Source organism: Notolepis coatsorum, assembly GCF_963971535.1.
Source record: "Notolepis coatsorum genome assembly, chromosome: 11".
Classification (NCBI taxonomy): domain Eukaryota; kingdom Metazoa; phylum Chordata; class Actinopteri; order Aulopiformes; family Paralepididae; genus Notolepis; species Notolepis coatsorum.
Genome location: NC_140175.1, coordinates 75,481,353 through 75,499,604, shown reverse-complemented (window position 1 = coordinate 75,499,604; position 18,252 = coordinate 75,481,353). Strand labels below are relative to the sequence as shown.

Genomic DNA, 18,252 nt, shown 5'->3' with positions numbered 1-18,252 from the left:
GCTATGGAGATGAGAGCTACAGGGCGGTAGTCGTTGAGGCAAGCGGGCATAGATTTTTTGGGTACAGGGATAATGGTGGACTTCTTCAGACAGGTGGGGATGACAGCCTGTTCTAAGGACAGGTTAAATATGTCAGTGAATACCGGGGCCAGTTGGTCGGCACAGACTTTTAGGACGCAAGCGGGGATACCGTCCAGTCCTGCTGCCTTCCTGATATTCACTTTCTTAAAGGTCCTCCTCACCTCATGTTCTGTTATCCTGAACACTGAGTCTCCATCACCAGTGCCCCCCCCCCCCTCTATTGCAGTGGTTTGTAGGATGGTGTTGTTATTCACAGCCTCAAACCTCGCATAGAAGGTATTGAGATAATTTGCTAAGGAGATGTCACTGTTCAGCTTGAGGGAGGTGCCTTTGTAATCTGTCATCGTTCTGAGGCCCTGCCACATGCCTCTAGAGTCAGCCTGTTCAAACTGAAGTTCAACTTTATCCCTGTAACGCCGTTTTGCCTCTATTACTGTCCTCCTTACGTTGTATCTCGCCGCCTTGTGTTCATTCATGTTGCCTGTCACAAGCCCGGCATTGTAGGCTGAGGTGCGCACTTTCAGAGCCTTACGGACGGATTTATCTACCCAGGGCTTTTGATTTGGGTAAACTCTAATTGTGGTAGAGGGGATTGTTTCTTCTACCAGAGTACAGACAAAGTCAAGCACTGTTTCAGTGTAGTCGTTAATATTGGCTGTGTTATCACGGAACACACTCCAGTCTGTGCATTCAAGTGCAGCTTACCACAATGAGATGCACACACACACACACACACACACACACACACACACACACACACACACACACACACACACACACACACACACACACACACACACACACACACACACATGCACACACACACTGGCTGTGTACTGTAACTCTCTGTCTGGGGCCTTTGGCACATGTATGCAAATCTGTGCACACAAAAACAAATCTGATCTATTTGTGAGCATGCTCGTCCGTGGAGCTATGTGTAGAAACACAAGGCCGGCTTTGACCGCAAATCTTCAGAAAATGTGCTCCAGCGAACTTGCCTTCTAAAAGATAATAAATACATAAATAAATCACTGGGAAAAATGTTTGAGAACAGACAGAGTAGACGTTCGTTGAAACACAAGATTGAAGAGCAAATTGGGATAAGCAAATACAAATAAACACACAGTGCACGTTCACACAGGCGGAATGACACCAAAATGGTTGTCTGTGGATTCTTACCCGTGTCACTGGAGTCCCTTCGGCCTGTTGTGTGGGTGCATGTGTGTGTGTGTGTGTGTGTGTGTGTGTGTGTGTGTGTGTGTGTGTGTGTGTGTGTGTGCGTGCGTGTGTGTGTGTGTGTGTCTGTTGGAACGCAGACTCTTTAACGCTACATCGTATGAAAACACCGTAGGGTCACATCTCTGCTTGCAGTATGAGAAAGCTGTCAAACTGTATGTTTCTATTGGTCCCCATAGTAATGAACCACATGGCAGAGGTTAAAAGACTCAGTCTGCCTGAAGCCTGACGTCTAACCACAACAAGGGCTCTATAATGTAGTCACAACAAACAGCTGCTCTAGCCCCGAGAGATACTGAGAAATTACTTTGTTCTTTTTTCTAAAAAGTGTCAAAAGTAATAGAATGAACAACTTTCAAAAATAACCATCAGGGCGGGGATCACCTCTGGCCACATTTGATGGGGAATGCTAGAATTAATCAGCTACTCTCTATTTCACTTGCCAAATAGACTTGTTTAGCTGCCTATGTGGCCGGTAGGATAGACGGTATTGTGAGAACCAAAATACTGTATTACGATGGTGGAATAATGTTTACCTTTTTTTCCTGCAGACTGATGACCTGCACCATTCTTGGGTGTGCTCCCTTTGTTTCAGAATAGACTACCAGCTGCAGACATTTGGCAGCATTTTGGTTGGTGCTAATTTCCTTCCCTGCTAACCATATGACAGTTGACCAGCCAAAGGAACTGCTTTTTTCCAGTTTTCCGGTGGTGTGCAGCTGTGTGCACATATACAGTATGTGTTTGGCGTGAGGTCTTCACTGATCCAATAGGACCTGACCTGGAGGTCTTCACTGATCCAATAGGACCTGACCTGGAGGTCTTCACTGATCCAATAGGACCTGACCTGGAGGTCTTCACTGATCCAATAGGACCTGACCTGGAGGTCTTCACTGATCCAATAGGACCTGACCTGGAGGTCTTCATTGATCCAATAGGACCTGACCTGGAGGTCTTCACTGATCCAATAGGACCTGACCTGGAGGTCTTCACTGATCCAATAGCACCTTTACTGGAAAGGGTCCCATCTGCTGTGTAAAGATCAGTGGATGTGGGAATCATCAGACGCAGAACCAAACAAAACCATGTCAAACCAAACATGGCCTTTTCTGGTTTAAAGGGCTCCTATAGATGGTTTCAACTTGACACTAAAAACAAACAAGCAAACATTCTAGAATGGACCACATTTGATTTCCCGCCAGCTATTGATATTACCAGTAGCAATTAGCAAACACTGCAACAGGAAATAAACCTGGGTTTGAGCCGTTCCCTAGCAACGCAATTCCACTGAAACCATCGATCAACTCAAGGAATGTTCTCCCATCCAACATCAAAGATGATGACGGTGCCCTTAACCAAGGCTCTCACATTTTCATTTAGCTGACACATTTATCCAAAGTGACTTACAAGTTCTGTACAAGTCAGCAGGAAGGGTACAACTCTTACAGCTGAGTAACCATGTTCATCACTTAACCCAAAACTGCTCCAGTGAAGCTACTCAATGGCAAATAGTGTAAAGCGCTGTGCAGCACCCAGGTGTTTGTGCCGTTTCTGAATACGAACAAGTGTTCCCCAGTCAACCTTCCCTGAATAAATATGTTTAAAGATATGAATAAAAGGCTGGGGCACGGATCTGCGTTTGAAACCAAGTTGCCAAGGAGACTCCAGCTCTCACGCCAACTCAGACCAACGTTACTAGTGTGTGAAATTTGCTTTTCATTTGCTTTTTAATTCTAAACATGAAAATCAACCACTTTCCACGGTTCAGCCTCTTCATTCCAGTATTGGCCAGTATCCCAGTGGTACATGTTTCTGTGTGTGTGTGTGTTGGCACAGTCTACTATGTTCCACAGGACACCATGTCTTAGAACTGAACTCCTCGTCTCCTTCCAGTCCAGGTCATGTGGGTACGTAGGTGCGTGCATGTTGTGTTTGTTTGTGTGCATATACATGTGTGTGTGTGTGATGTGCTCGTGTGTGCATGTGTGTGCATGCGTGCATTCTGCTGGCAACACAGCGTTCATTCTGTGCGTCTTTGAAATGACTCCTCTTGTCTTGCGCCGGGCCCAGGTCACAGACAGGAAGTGAGCTGGGAGAAAAGGAGGAAGCAGAAGCCGCTCTCTGCTGCCACAGGTATTGACCCTGAACCTTGACCTCCGACCTCCTGCTCCATCACTCTTGACAATAATACATGCGGTGACAAAACACAGACGTGCTACACAGAGGTGTTGCCTGCCGTCCCCCAGCGCCGCAGACGGGCCATGAATCCAACCTTTTCATCGACCAGCCACAGCGGTTGGTGGGTTCAGAATGTGACCAGTATATCTAATTTCATGACAGTCATTTTTAGAATATAAAATACTCACTAAAACACAAGCTTATCTGTGACTAGTGGAATTGCCAATACCCACCAGCTCATAATGCAGCAGCGTTTGGCTGGCGGGTACTAGTGATAATTTCATACGCTGGTTGAAGCCATTGCATCACCCTTATTCACTCCACCACCCGATACTTCGGTTACTTTTGTGTCTGTTTGAGTGGATATTCCCAAACCGTCTCTATAACTGCTCAGTCAGCTTATTCTCCTTGTAAGAAGAGTTTTGTTAAGAGGTCAAGATGCTTGGGGTTTGTCAGACAATGGAATAGTTTACCAAAACTGCTTTAAACTTTGAGTACCTTAAAACGTCAATTGAAGGAATGTCTCCTTGATAATAGTAAGTTATCAAGTTATTTATCTGTAGGGTATGTAAATTGTGTTTATTGTGAAAAACTTTTTGAGTCCTCTTTTGATAGGATCACTGACTGTATAGTATAGTCAGTGTATTGGATGTTACTGCCTGAATGGCAAACGTGTGACGCTATTCATTGCCTTTAGGCTACATGTCCTCTTCTCACTCTTCCACATCTCTAAAACAAGGAACCACAATGGAAGTAAGCCCTAGGCCAGCTTAGTGTGGTCCTTGATGGTTTTTTATTTCCTGTTCATGTGTGTAGCTTTGTATTTAAGTCTCCTTTGGAGCTGATGACTGGATACCCATTCAAATAAATTCATTCATTCAAAATGTAGACATTTTAAGCAGGGACGTCATTTTGGTATGGCAAGGTATGGCACTCGCCATACCTTGGCAAATTAAAATGTAAAAAAAAAAGAAAAAAAATGTATTACAATTTTTTATGTTGATTTAGAATTCGAATGTCAACATTATGAACGAAGCTTCGAACTATTCGGTACAGCCCTAGCATGTTTTGATATTGTCAATTATCTCACTTTTACTAGGTGACTTTTACTGTGACTAACTGAAATATGCCGAAAAAAAAGGAAAATGGACATAGGGACGTTTTTTAATCAAAGGGCAGCAGAGACAAGTGATACAGGGACACAGGTAAGGTCTGGCTTAGTGATTATAATAGTGCAGTTCAGCATTCAGTAACCCATACTTTTTGTGAATGTGTTTTTGATACTACATTCTGTTGAACACACACCTCAAAACCGTACCTAAGGAAAATTGGCTCAATTGCAAGAAAAGTAATAGACAGTTATGATATTACATTCTGCATAATTCGTATGCAAAATATTGTGGTTCCCTGCTTTAGTCTGTTGACACATTTCTATACTAAACATTCTTGTGTAGTCCTGTGTCATACCTAAATGTCATATAACTGAATTGTATAGAAACAACTCACCAAAAGTGACTATTGCACAACTGATTTGACAAAAAAAATCCGCCGTCACCCCCCCCCCCCCTCCTCGCCATACCTTGCCTTTTATTGAAATGACGCCACTGCCTTGAAGGCTGTCTAGATACCATGGTTCATGCACATGCAAAGTGGAAATACAAAAACTATGTGTTGACAGCATCCTTGTTGCCTAGAAGAATACAGACCCTCTACCATGTAGACTATATGTTGCCAATTTCTTACTAAACATATTGAATATTGTTTCACATATGCAAATACTCCGGTAACTCAACATTAAAACAAAGTGAAACCAAGTATGAAGTTGGGGTTCATATATATGAGAAAGTACAGCATAAAAACCAGACACTTTTAAATTAAATCCTTTATTTTGTTTATTACAGTGCGTTGCGCCTTGTTCACTCATTACATTTACATGGAGGGCGTCAGGAGAGCTGTATGAACTAAGAACTATGAACAATGGCTGAGTTCACACAACCATCCTTCCTTTACAGACAGGTCTGATGATGCTGGGTGTACCACTGTTGGAATGGGCCGTCAAAATGAATCCCTTAGACCCTACGCCCTACACACTATGCCCTAAAACCCTATAATCATAACCACAGACTCTACGGGCCAGTTTCAAAGACATGGATTAAGCCTAGTCCATGACTAACAACAAAAATTACTTTCAGTGGAGATTACTATTGAGGAAAATCCTTAGTCCAGGACTAGTCTTATGTCTGTGAGACCGGCCCGGTCTTTTATCACCTAGTACCAGGGAGATTTATTGAAGATAGCGGCACTATAACAAGCCTTTGATGAGGTGGGAGCTGCAGGCACAGTGCTTAAACCTGCCCAATCCTTCCAGTGGCTGAAAACTCTCTACTGCATCAAGGGTCGACTGAGGCACAGTGGAAGTAAGGTGTAAAATCTAAGGGTCCTTTCAAGTTTCGAGGAAACAGGGTGTAGGTTTTGATCAAAGAGTCAAGTCACTGGAGTTTAGGAGCGGTCTAGTGGGTATGGTTTAGGGCGCGGCCACACGGATCCATTGTGGCAGTCCGTTTACGTTGGTTTTTAATAATTATTTTTTAATAATAAAGTATCCGTTTTTTGGACAGGACTGATGAAGTCCTGAAGAAGTCTGTCTCCGCCAGATTCATATCCGTTTTGATCGGACAGAAAGGTTCAGAGAGGATGACCTTTTGGAGCAGACTGTTTCTACAAACGTACCTAATACGTTAACTAGGTTCTAATTAAAAACAAACCAATGGACAGAAACGCCTTTCTTGTTTTGTGATGGATCAGTGTGGCCGCTCCCTCAGAATGCATGGTGGTGTGTGTGCAGGGCCCATGGCATGGCAGGCTGAGTTGGTGCTTTTGGACGTCCACGTCTCACCAGTTCCAGAAGAACAGCCTGCTGCCGTGTTTGGAAGGCTCCAGTTTGCCCTCGATGACCGGGTTGGGCTCGGGGCGCGGCCGCGAGTGGTAGGGGTTCTCTGGGACGGGCCGGGAGGTGGCCACCTTCGTCACCTGGACAAGGGAAGGAGTGGTCCACACTTTACGGACATGAACAACATGGGACAGAACATCATATCATCAGATACTGCCTTGCCGATTTTGGAACGAATATTTCATTGTGATTATTTTGCGATTGCAATATGATTCACAATATTAGAGGGAATAATCATTTTTGCATCATTATTCTCGTTTTCATTGAAAAATATTAAAATAATAAATTTGACAGGGATCTGTATCAAACAAAGACGTTTTCTTAAGTCTGTAGAATTAGATTTGTAGGGGCGCCCAAGTGGCGAACCATGTAACGCGCTGCGTCGTGAAGTGGCCGACCCGGGTTCGATTCCCGGACCCGGCGTCCTTTGCTGAATGTCTTCCCCCCGCTCTGCAGGGATTAAAGCAAAAAAAAATCTCCTGACTGAACTTTTTTTCTGGCCAAGTCATATTCTTATTTTAACCTCTACTGTATTTTTTTGTAATAGCGTTAGCGTTTTAAGGGAGCCTACTTGTAGAGCGAGCCTACTGTCCTGACTGTGACTATAGAGACCCTACTGTTGTGTGCTGGAGAGCGTGAATGCAAGTCTTGTGGCTAGCTTCTGATTGATGGCGAGCTAGCACCCCTCCCCACTTTGAACCATGAACTAAATGGCTTGTTATCATACAAACAAGGGACTAAACACGTTTCGCAATTATGCCACAACAACAATGGACAGTCTCCTCCCCACCGTTTGTATATATTTATTTACCACCCACTCACTCACCCCCTCCTAATGTACAGTCTCCTCCTCATCATATGTATATATTTACTGTTAGGATCTCTGGGTAACAGTACTGTATATTTGCATATCGTATATGTGACAAATGTAACAGTACTATTACTATATACCTGTAAGGCATGTATGTCCCTATGTCATAAATGTCATGATGTCATGTGTATGTTGTGTATGTCATAAATGTCACTATGAATTGAAAATGGGGGACCCTGATGATGTAAACAAGACAAACGCCTTTCTCTGGTCTACATCCCCTTAACAATTGTGTGTATTGCTACTGGATTTACAAGATCCAGAGTGAATGAATGAATGAAAACTTTATTTAATACACGAGACCCTCTTCTTGGGACCAAGTAAGGTTTTGTCGATAATCCAATGTATAGTTACAACCCCCCCCCCATCCCACCCAACCACCTCCAATGTACAGTTTCTTCGTCAAATGTATATACTCTTTTTAGACTATTTTTGTATCACAAACAAACAATAGGCTACTGTATTTGTAAATCTGGTATGTCATAAATGTATAGATGTAGCAGTATTGTCTATCTGTATGTCATGTGTGTCATATATGTTATGATGAACTGAAAATGGGGGACCCTGATGTAAACAAGACGAAAGTCTTTCTCTGGTCTGCATCCCCTTAACAATTGTGTGTATTGAGCTGTACTGTACCCATTCTGCAATCTGTTAATAACAATCAATCAATATTTAACAGATTGCAGAATGGGTACAATACAGTACAGCTCAATACACACAATTGTTAAGGGGATGCAGACCAGAGAAAGACGTTCGTCTTGTTTACATCAGGGTCCCCCGTTTTCAATTCATAGTGACATACATGACATACAGGTATATAGTAATGTTACATTTGTGACATATATGATATGCAAATATACAGTACTGTTACCCAGAGATCTCCCGGACAAATGGGAGAAAGACGTTTATTGAGCTTAAAAACAATTGATACCGCAAATAACGTTCTGATTAACAAAGTCATTCGTTTTGTGGCATTAACGTTATCTAGATTTATCAACATTCATACATTTATCAGAAAGCGAGCGGCGCAAGCACACACACGAAACACCACCAACAACAACAACAACGACAACAACACACTGCTTGTCGCGTAAATAACGTTCTGATTAACAAAAGGCATTCGTTTTGTGGCATTCACGTTACCTAGATTTATCAATAGCAATAGTAATATATATGTTTCTTTTGACTAGAATAAGTCAAATGAACTTACGGTCTCGTAAAAAGTTGCCGCATGGTGTTGATGAGTCAAGTTTACTCGCGAGTAGAGCTAGACGCTAGAGTCTCAAAATGGGCGCTTCCCATTGGTGCTGAGCACAGCGGAGGCGGGTGAAAGGGCTGTAAACTCAGAACAATCTCGCCTTCTGGTTGGTTGCATTTGCCTGAGAATTTGCCGATTGCTCGCAAATGACTGTTTGGTGCGGCCGCGGTAGGGGAAAAAAGGATATTTGACGCCTCTGATTGGCTCAGGTTAAAATCCGTCACGACTCCAAATCAAATGACGGAATCTCCAAATCAAATGGACGGATATCCGTCCCAAGACGGAACGCTTTAATGCCTGCGCTCTGTCTCCCGTTCTTCCTCTCTCTGTCTCTCTACCGGACTGCCCGGTAATAAAAAAAAACTATAGAAATCTACCAAAAAAACATAATTAAAAAACATTTAAGGATTAGATTTGTAGGCCGGGACGTTGCTGCAGCACCACAACACTATGTAGCCCCTTTCCGGACTGTGATGCACGCCAACATTGTTGGACGAGTGAATACACAGTCCCTTCTACGATGATGTAAAAATCCTACAATTAAGTCTGTCTCGCTTTTCTCTATCAAAACGCTTATCATACAGGTGTCGCAAAGAAATGTCAAAGGTACTCACAGTTGCACGAGGGTTTCGGACAGACAAACGCTAGGTTTTGAAAGCTCAGCGTTGCTAATAAACATTTAAATAAGGGGCTAACACTATGGTATTTCGACATAGCACCTCCTGCCATTTGGATATTGCGCTTTGATTAATTGTTCAGCCCTACTTTGCAAAGTAACTAAAATAATTGTCACAGGCACGGCCTAGTCTTACATTTAGCATCTACATTTTCTTCTCATGTAGTTTTAAACATGTGTTTAAAAGGTATATAAGTGTTCCTATCAATCTGAATTAGATATATTGTACAGCCTTACTTAAAATTAACACCAGCCCATATTAAGATAAACCGGGAGGTGTCCAAACCTGAACACAACCTCTGGCTCATCACTGGAGCCGTCGTCTGCATCATATAACCAGCCCTCTTCATAAACCAGAACAGTGACAGCTTCAAGTAACCAAAACAGAAATAACAGGCTGTATGTATAACGAGGAATGTTTTGCTTGTACCAACAGAAAACATCCAGGTTCCAGGAGGCTGTGTCAACAAGCTGAGGGTTGTTTTCAGGTAGGATGGAGGGGTGTTGACACAGCCTTAACACCTAGATGCTGCTCTCGCCTCCCTCCCATTCTCTCCCCACGCCATTCAGCGCTAATGCAGCTTTTCAAACCCAGTGTCTCCCCACTACCTCCTCCTTTCTGCTCCCCTTTCTCAGACTCCTCTTCCTTCCCTGTACGTCCTCTCCCATCTCTCCCCTTTTCTCTCCTTCCCTCTGTTCTTCCCTTCAGTCAGTCTGCAAGGCTGGGTTTCTCCCGCTCCAGATTTCCCTCTCTCATTTACATTGAAATTTTTAGCATTATTTACAGTCAAGACTCTCTTTTCCAGAGCCATCGTGTACATTTGCAACAGTTGATCAAGTTAACCGCATGGAACAGCAACACTGCAAGTACCCAAAAGTAAACTAAAAGGTTTGCTGCTCCTTCCATCCCTCCCTCTATTTTCCAATCCTTCCCTCCATCCCTCAGCTCGGTCTACCAGCCCACCTAGTCACCATCTCTCCTTCCCTCCACCACATCAGAAAGGTCCCTCTGTCACACTCATACACACTAGGCTTGCCACGGCAGACACTGGTGTTACTGAGTGTTGAGGCATATCCACAGAGTACATTACTTGACCCCTTTTTAAAAGATGTATAGAAATAAAACCCATTTAGTTCATTTCCACATGAAAAAAATTATAATAAATAAAATAAAATAAAAATAATTTATAAAATACTGTGATGGAGCGGCTCCCGTCACTGACTGCAGGGAAGCGCGCCAGCAAATGGATACTCATCATTGAAAATGTATTAAAAACAAATGCAGCCGAATAATGTTAAAGATCAAAGTAAGAGCGTAATTTTGTAAAATGTCCGATGTTGTGAGTTTATTAGTCATGGGAAATTCCACATCACCCTAGCAACCATAATACCTAGGGCTGGGCGATATGACGATATTATATAAATATCGGGTACAGTTCATTAACGATACACTTTTTCAACGTATCGTGGATATCGTGATGTTTTGCCCAAGAGGATTGTGTCACGTCAATCTGTCCACACGTTACTCGTTCATATCTCAGCCCGTGCTGAGATATGCCCATTCCGCGGTCTGTTAATAAAGTTTTCAATCAGACAGATGTATGGAAAGGCTTTTATTATAACATTCGTTGTAGTAAAATCATTATGCCTCATTTAGTCATCCTGTGGAGCACTGGTCTCCTACTCGACGGCCGCGGGGAGCTAACGTTAGTAGCTTTGTTGACGTTGTTCAGCACACAGGACATTCAGGAAGTCAAAAACTAGTAGCGCTTGCCGATTGGTGCTAAGAACAGCAGGGCGGGTGCAAGCGCTGTGACGTAATTGGCAGACTCGACTGTCAATCAAAATTATTATGTTTCCGTCAGAATGAATGAGTGAAGACTTTGTGGGTTGCAGAATGGGTACAATTATACAGTACAGGAGGATGAAGACCAGAAAAAGACTTTCGACTTTTTTACATAAGGGTCCTCCATTTTCAATTCATCAAAACATTTAGAGACATACATATATACAGTAGTTTCATAAAAATGCTATTGATTGATTGATTGATTGATTGATTGATTGATTTAAAACTTTATTAACATATTGCAGAATGGGTACAGTACAGCTCAATACATACAATTGTTAAGGGGATGCAGACCAGAGAAAGACTTTAGTCTTGTTTACATCAGGGTCCCCCATTTTCAATTCATCATATTTCATATCTAAATCATATAATATCTCATTGCTAAATATATGCAATATATAATCTAATAATCTAAATCTAATATATAATATAAAAATGCTAAATGCATGGGTATTTTATTTTGTCTTTAATGTTAGCTTGCAAAATCAAATACTGTCTTGGTAAGCCTCATAATGAATTGTTTGGGGTAAAAAAGAAAAACATCGTGATGTGTATCGTGTATCGCCGAAAGGTCAGAAAATATCGTGATATCATATTTAGGCCATATCGCCCAGCCCTAATAATACCCCCCATGTCTCGCTCTCCCTCTCACACACACACACACACACAGGTCTCTCTCCCCCCATCACACTCATATACAGTGATGTACCTGAAGTCGTTCATGAACTCGTTCATATTTTGGGGCGAACGTGAACTGAACGTACTGTATTTCCGCTAGATGAACGTAATTGTGAGCGCGTTCATTCTCTGCGCTCTATCACAGTATAACTTTGTTCAAAAGTGTGCCCGATTTGGGACGGGCGCACACACACACACCGAAAGGTTTCAGTGAGTGCGTGTTGTGCGCGGAGAGAGAACCTCGTTACGCTGGCCGCCCCTTCAAGGCAATGGTAGGGGAAACACTGGTAAATAATCAGTGTGATGGAAATGCCAGTATTCTGATTGCTGTCTGTGGTTCTATATGGGTTGTGGCAATCATTTTTACAAATAATAGCTCGCAGCAACGTATTGAAAAAATAACTATAAACTAGTTCATTTTTGAAACCATGAACTTTAGTTCAAATTTTTTAACTATGAACTGAACTAGTTCATTTTAAAATGTGTGAACTGAACTAGTTCATGTAGAAAGTGAACTTTCCCAACACTGCTTACACACACACACAGGACAGGTCTCTCTCCCTCCATCACACACACACAGGACAGGTCTCTCTCCCTCCATCACACACACAGGACAGGTCTCTCTCCCTCCATCACACTCATATATACACACACACAGGACAGGTCTCTCTCCCTCCATCACACTCGTATACACACACACAGGACAGGTTTCTCTCCATCACGCACGCACGCACGCACACACACACACACACACACACACACACACACACACACACACACACACACACACACACACACACACACACACACACACACACACACACACACACACACACACACACACACACACACACACACACACACACACACACACACACACACACACACACACACACACACATCTCCCTTCATCACACTCATATACACACACACACACTGGACAGGTCTCTCCCCCTCCATCACACTCATATATATATATATACACACACACACACACCTTGGACAGGTCTCCCAGAGCAGGTCTCTCCCAGCCCAGCTTGTCCAGGACACAGCTGTCGAAGCCCTGCTGCTGCTTCCTGCAGCGCCGCAGCTCCGTCAGGTTGGAGTAGTCCAGGCAAGTCCAGTACTCTGTGAACGACTCGGCACAGTTCCCCTTGATCTGCCTGAAGAACACGGAACAACAGAAGACCTCAATCCATCTTTATTCTGTTCAGCGTGAAGCACTTTATAAATTATGTTTTAGAAGAGTGCTACATGTAAACGTATCGTTATTGTCATTATAATCCAAATACCTGGCATTTAATATCCATCATACCTGGTATTGAAAGCTCTGTAGCGAGGCAATGCAGTGTTCTAAGTAGGGCTGTTCATTCAAATGTTATGGAAATCACAACATGGCCTAATGCAATATCCAGATCGTAGGGGGCTGCAGTATGTTACAAATGTGTCCTAAATGTCCTGGCCTATGAATGGTATTCTGCTGACTTAGGAAAACATCTTTGCTTCGTACAGGCCCCTGCTAAAATCACATTGTGATCATTTTAATGTCCTGTCGATAAATATAACAACGCAAAAATTATCAATATTACGAATCGTATCACAATTGGAATGAATGAATATCAGTCAAAATAATCCAAATTATTCAGCATCATAAATGCCCAAATCGTTCAGCTCTACTGACAAGGTTTTCATAAAGCAGTTTTGTTTATCAATCCCTCTTGATTCATAACATTTCAGTAAGTATTAAATTCCACACAATGAAATCTTATAGGCTGCTGCTTCCAAATCAGAATCGCACACGATAGTCGAAAGATGCCCGACATTCACAGGCAGGTTTCCGAGAGTGGAGTGGAGAAGACTGCTGCTGCCCCATAAGGAAGTTGATGGGTCCTTTAAAAAGGCACATAAACAACCAGCCCAGGTCCCAGGTGTAATTACAAGTTTACTCAAAATCTTGTCCCATTACAATAATTACACTTATTGCTCTGTTTATGTTGGGGGCCGTGGGGGGGGGGCTGCTTGTTTGTTCCTGCTTCAGAAGTGGAGGAGGCCGTGTGCTGTTTGAGTTGTTGACCCTATGCGCAAAACATGCCTGCTCTGTATGTAACACACACACACACACACTACATGCCTGTGTGTCTAACACACCATACCCGCACACATGAATACACACACACACACAGACACACACATTTGATGGCCCTCGGTTACTACAGAGTTATCCAGGTATAACCCAAGGTCTGTCTGGGACCATTAGTAAACAGACACGACCACTTGGGCTGAAACAACCCAGGTCACTTCCTCCACGCTGGCAGCAGCCTATAGTTAAGATTATGCATGCAGCCCTATACTCTGGACGACAGCGTTTTCTACGAGTTAGTAAAACAAAATAAATAAATAATATAGTGAGATATAACAGCTAAACTCTGTCAAGGCCCTATTGGGGTGCGTGTTATGTCACAAACCGGCACGAATGAAATGTGTGCTTTGGGTTAACCAGAGTGTTTATTTATCTCAGGAGCCCAAAGTGGTTGTTGAGAGTGTGGGGCGTGGGGGGGGGGGGGGGCTGTTGCTGGGCAAACACTGACCTGTTCAATGCCTGTGAAAAAAGTCTCAACTAAAAAACAACCTGCTGCGGAGTTTCAGCAAATAAAAACAAACACAGTCGAGAAGATGATCAATCAAAAGGTACGCTGGCCATGGGGAATAATTATCATAACTTATTGACTGAATATGATTAAAGGAACATACTAACATTATGCGAAATGCGCTTACCGTCTTCTCCAGAGTCAGACAAGAAGATAAGACACCAATTTCCTCTCTGTGTGTTCACTGTCAGTAGAGAGTAAACACCTCTCCCAGAGTTTAAAGATAGGCTAGTCGTATCCGCTTCCATTAATTTAAGCTAAGCTAGGCTAGTTTGCAGCTGGATAGCTTTCTACTGAACACAGAGGAAATTGGTATCCATCATCTCGTCTGACTCTGGAGAAGATGGTAAGCGTATTTCCCATAATGTTGGTGTGCCCCTATAACACATAAGAATGATTCATAATTACATTTTACAATTACTTAAATTAGTAAAAGTTAAAAGTGTAAAGCGTTCTTAAATGATTTATGTGAAAAGGTTTGAGAGGGTAATGTCTAGATCCCATCGCCTGGAAGGACCTCGGCTAGGACCGTTAAGGGTAAACAGTGGGGTTAATGTGAATGCAGGTTTACAAACAACTTTCTAGGTGAAAATTACGAGGAATTACAACTCTGCAGCTTGGCCAACAACAAGCGACGACCCGCTCCCAGGTCACAGGCCACTCCCAGGTCCTTCCAAGTGACGAGATCCAGACACTAGCGTTTCAAAAGACCCCTGACGCGCCGCTACCTGAAGAAGTTGAGTGCGCACTCGTTGACTTTCCTCCCTTCCTCCAGACACTTCCTGGGGTCTTTCTCCTCCCAGCGACACAGCATGAACTCCTTGTTGGCTTGGTCACACTGGGAACCTAAGTGGTGAGCAGCTGCCTTCAGCACTGCAGACGATACACTGATCTGTACACAAAGCAATGGATGATTACAATAGTAATAGCGGCAACGGGCAATTCATTGTTTATTAATTAAAGGAACGCGCCGACATTGTGGGAAATGTGCTTACCATGTTCTCCAGAGTCAGACAAGAAGATAGATCAATTTCCTCTCTGTGCATTCTCTAGAAAGCTATCTGGCTGCCTAGCTTAGAACAAATGAACTGAAGCGGATACGGACCACTAGCCTAGCTGTTGGCCAAAAACACCTCTCCTGGAGTTATAAGCTATAGGCTAGATGTGTTTTTGGCCAACAGCAAGGCTAGCTTATCCGCTTCCCTTCATTTGTGCTAAGCTAGACTAGCTTGCAGCCGGATAGCTTTCTACTGAACGCACAGAGAGGAAATTGGTATTTTATCTTCTTGTTTGGCTCTGGCAAAGATGGTGAGTGCATTTCCCATAATATTGGCATGTTACTTTAAGGGGGTATCTTATTATAGTTGCAGAAATTATAGTTTTCAACCAGACTCTCCCAGGTCTCTGGTTGATTGCATTCAGTCACTTCACTTCATTCCCCCTCAAAGGGGATGGGTATTTAGAACCGGTTCCACATTTCCAACTTGGATTTGATAACAAACTGCATTGAGTTTAGAATATTATTGATTCCTACTGTGCATCTCTGTCGCACTCCCCATATATGAGTGAACTACATTGAGCATTTTGCCAAGGACCTAAACATCACTGGTCACATGCTTGCATCACAGAAGCATGCGAGCAGAGACTTTTTTCTTTACTTACTCCAGTAAGTGTCCATGGATGACAGCAGCAAATGCTCAAAGGTTTGGCTGAGCTTCACAAAAGAAAATATAATAATACAGCAAAATGCAACACATGCAGCAAGAAGAGTATTTCATGCAAGTAAGGAAGCCCCTTCCAACATGACAAAGCATTTGCTTCAACACTCTGTGCAAGTGTTGCAGTCTCCAAGGCATAATCCCCAGACATACAGATAGCAGTAGCAACATTAGCATTTCACACTTGAGTACAACAACATACAGACAGTTGACATTGGTATTTTATATTGCAAGTACCGGTAAATTAATGATAACCCTCCTTAGATGCAAGTTCACAGAGCACCCTACCACCTCCAGTTAATCCCCAGAGACCCCTGTTAAAGAAAACTTAGCCATGAAGGGGAAGATGAGCACAGAGAGTGGATGAATGTCACTGAGCACAGCAGTGATTTGTGGTGAAGGGGTTACATCCCTTGGCAACAGTTGTTTCCTTCCTTAAGTACCTGTACATGGCTAAGTACATTATCCTCCCATTATTCACAGCAATATTAATGAAATTAATTAGCCTTCTTGTTCTTTTTCTGTTATAATGCATCAGAAACAGATGACAATAACTAGCCTATAGCCTACATCAAATTAAGATAAAAAGAAACATTTGTGTTGTTCTTAATATTCTAAGAATAAAAGGTAGAAATGTTTTTGTTATTTATATTTAATTTCCTTCCCCACAAAACATCTTCGAATTTTATCGGATATTCGATAAGAACTGGATTCAATAAGCAGATCCGGAATCTATCAAATCCAAATTATACCCAACCCTACAAATCACCCACCACCCACTAGTAACAATACATCTGAGAAATCCAATATATTTGTGGTTGGCAATCTGCTCAGACATTTTTTTAAAGAGCCAACCTAACAAGTAACAACTCCTTACTCCCAGCAAACCTAACGCAAAACACAAGGCTCTTGTCACATAAACAACACAATTGTTTCTATTCTATATACAGAATGTTTTACAGAATAATCAGCTTGACAAAAGCCACCAGGTACATGTCATTAAATGCCCCTAACTGGCTAACAGCTGTGACGACCACTAGCCAGGTGATCACTTCATACTTTCAAGGACAGGTTGAATATCATAACACAATACGTAGGCTAGCCTAGCAGAACGGCAAGCAATCACCCCATTTACAGTTGTTGCCGAAGTTGTTGCCGACTAGTTTCTTACTTTTATGCTACTACTGCCATCACAGTGTTGAATTCATTAACTGGTCATAACTAGTACGTTGAATCTCCAACTTCCAAGTTCGCAATCTAACGTCAATGCCAGCATGATGTTGTTGACAACATAACGTTAGTTAATTTAAGATGCGGATATACACAGTAGGATCACCAGAAAACCTAAATGACAACTAACATTAGCAAGTTATCTTCTTAGCACTTTTGACGAAAGACAACTAACGTTACTCGACAGTAGAGCCAGCTCATATTTGCAGCTGACGCTAGATAGCTGGTAGCTAACTAGCAAACATATAGGTTGTGTCACCTCAATGCATCTATCGATACTCACCTCATCTACACTTAACTCCTGAAAAGTGGGAACCTCCACCGTACCGGGCATGGTTCGGTTTCTGTACAATGAAACAAAAGCTAAGAAGAATCAAAATCTAATAGTAAAACACATTCAAGGTCCTCGTCTGACTTCAGGACGAAGCCACAAGAAGGTCAGTCCACTGCGCCTGCTCGCAGTTTTCACGCGCATTCTACCATCGTCATTGAAAGCGACAAGAAACTGAAAATCCATTTCAGCCATTTTGGCTCTCCACAACTAATGAACAAATAATATTGTGTAACTTTTTGAGTTTTCAAAGTATGAATGAATGAACTATGTTTTCTATATTGCTTACGACAAAGACAGCAAAAAAGCTAAAAAATATATATAAAAACATTCTGCTAAAGATTTCGTTTGGGATCTGTTCTGTTGTCATACGTTTCCATGGCAACACTGCCAAGTGCCAACCGCCTTCTTCTCTTGCTTGGTGTTGCTGCTTAGAGGAGCTTTGCTTGTATTTTTAGCTCAACGTAAAACTAAAGTTACCAAACCAAGGCAGTCATGGAATTCATGGGTAGCGATTACACAGGAGATTTAAACAATGGCAGGTAACG

General features: G+C 42.5%; 1 protein-coding gene across 1 annotated transcript; it reads right to left on the bottom strand.

Annotated features, from left to right (window-relative positions):
* Positions 1–5,089: 5,089 nt before the first annotated feature.
* ndufa8 (NADH:ubiquinone oxidoreductase subunit A8) lies at positions 5,090–17,824 on the bottom strand. Its single transcript, XM_084324635.1, has 4 exons — positions 17,657–17,824; positions 15,154–15,317; positions 12,775–12,940; positions 5,090–6,525 (listed from the first exon to the last, which is right to left on the bottom strand). Exons 1-4 carry the CDS (start codon positions 17,705–17,707, stop codon positions 6,388–6,390), a joined length of 519 nt encoding a protein of 172 aa, XP_084180761.1. The 5' UTR covers positions 17,708–17,824; the 3' UTR covers positions 5,090–6,387.
* Positions 17,825–18,252: the final 428 nt, after the last annotated feature.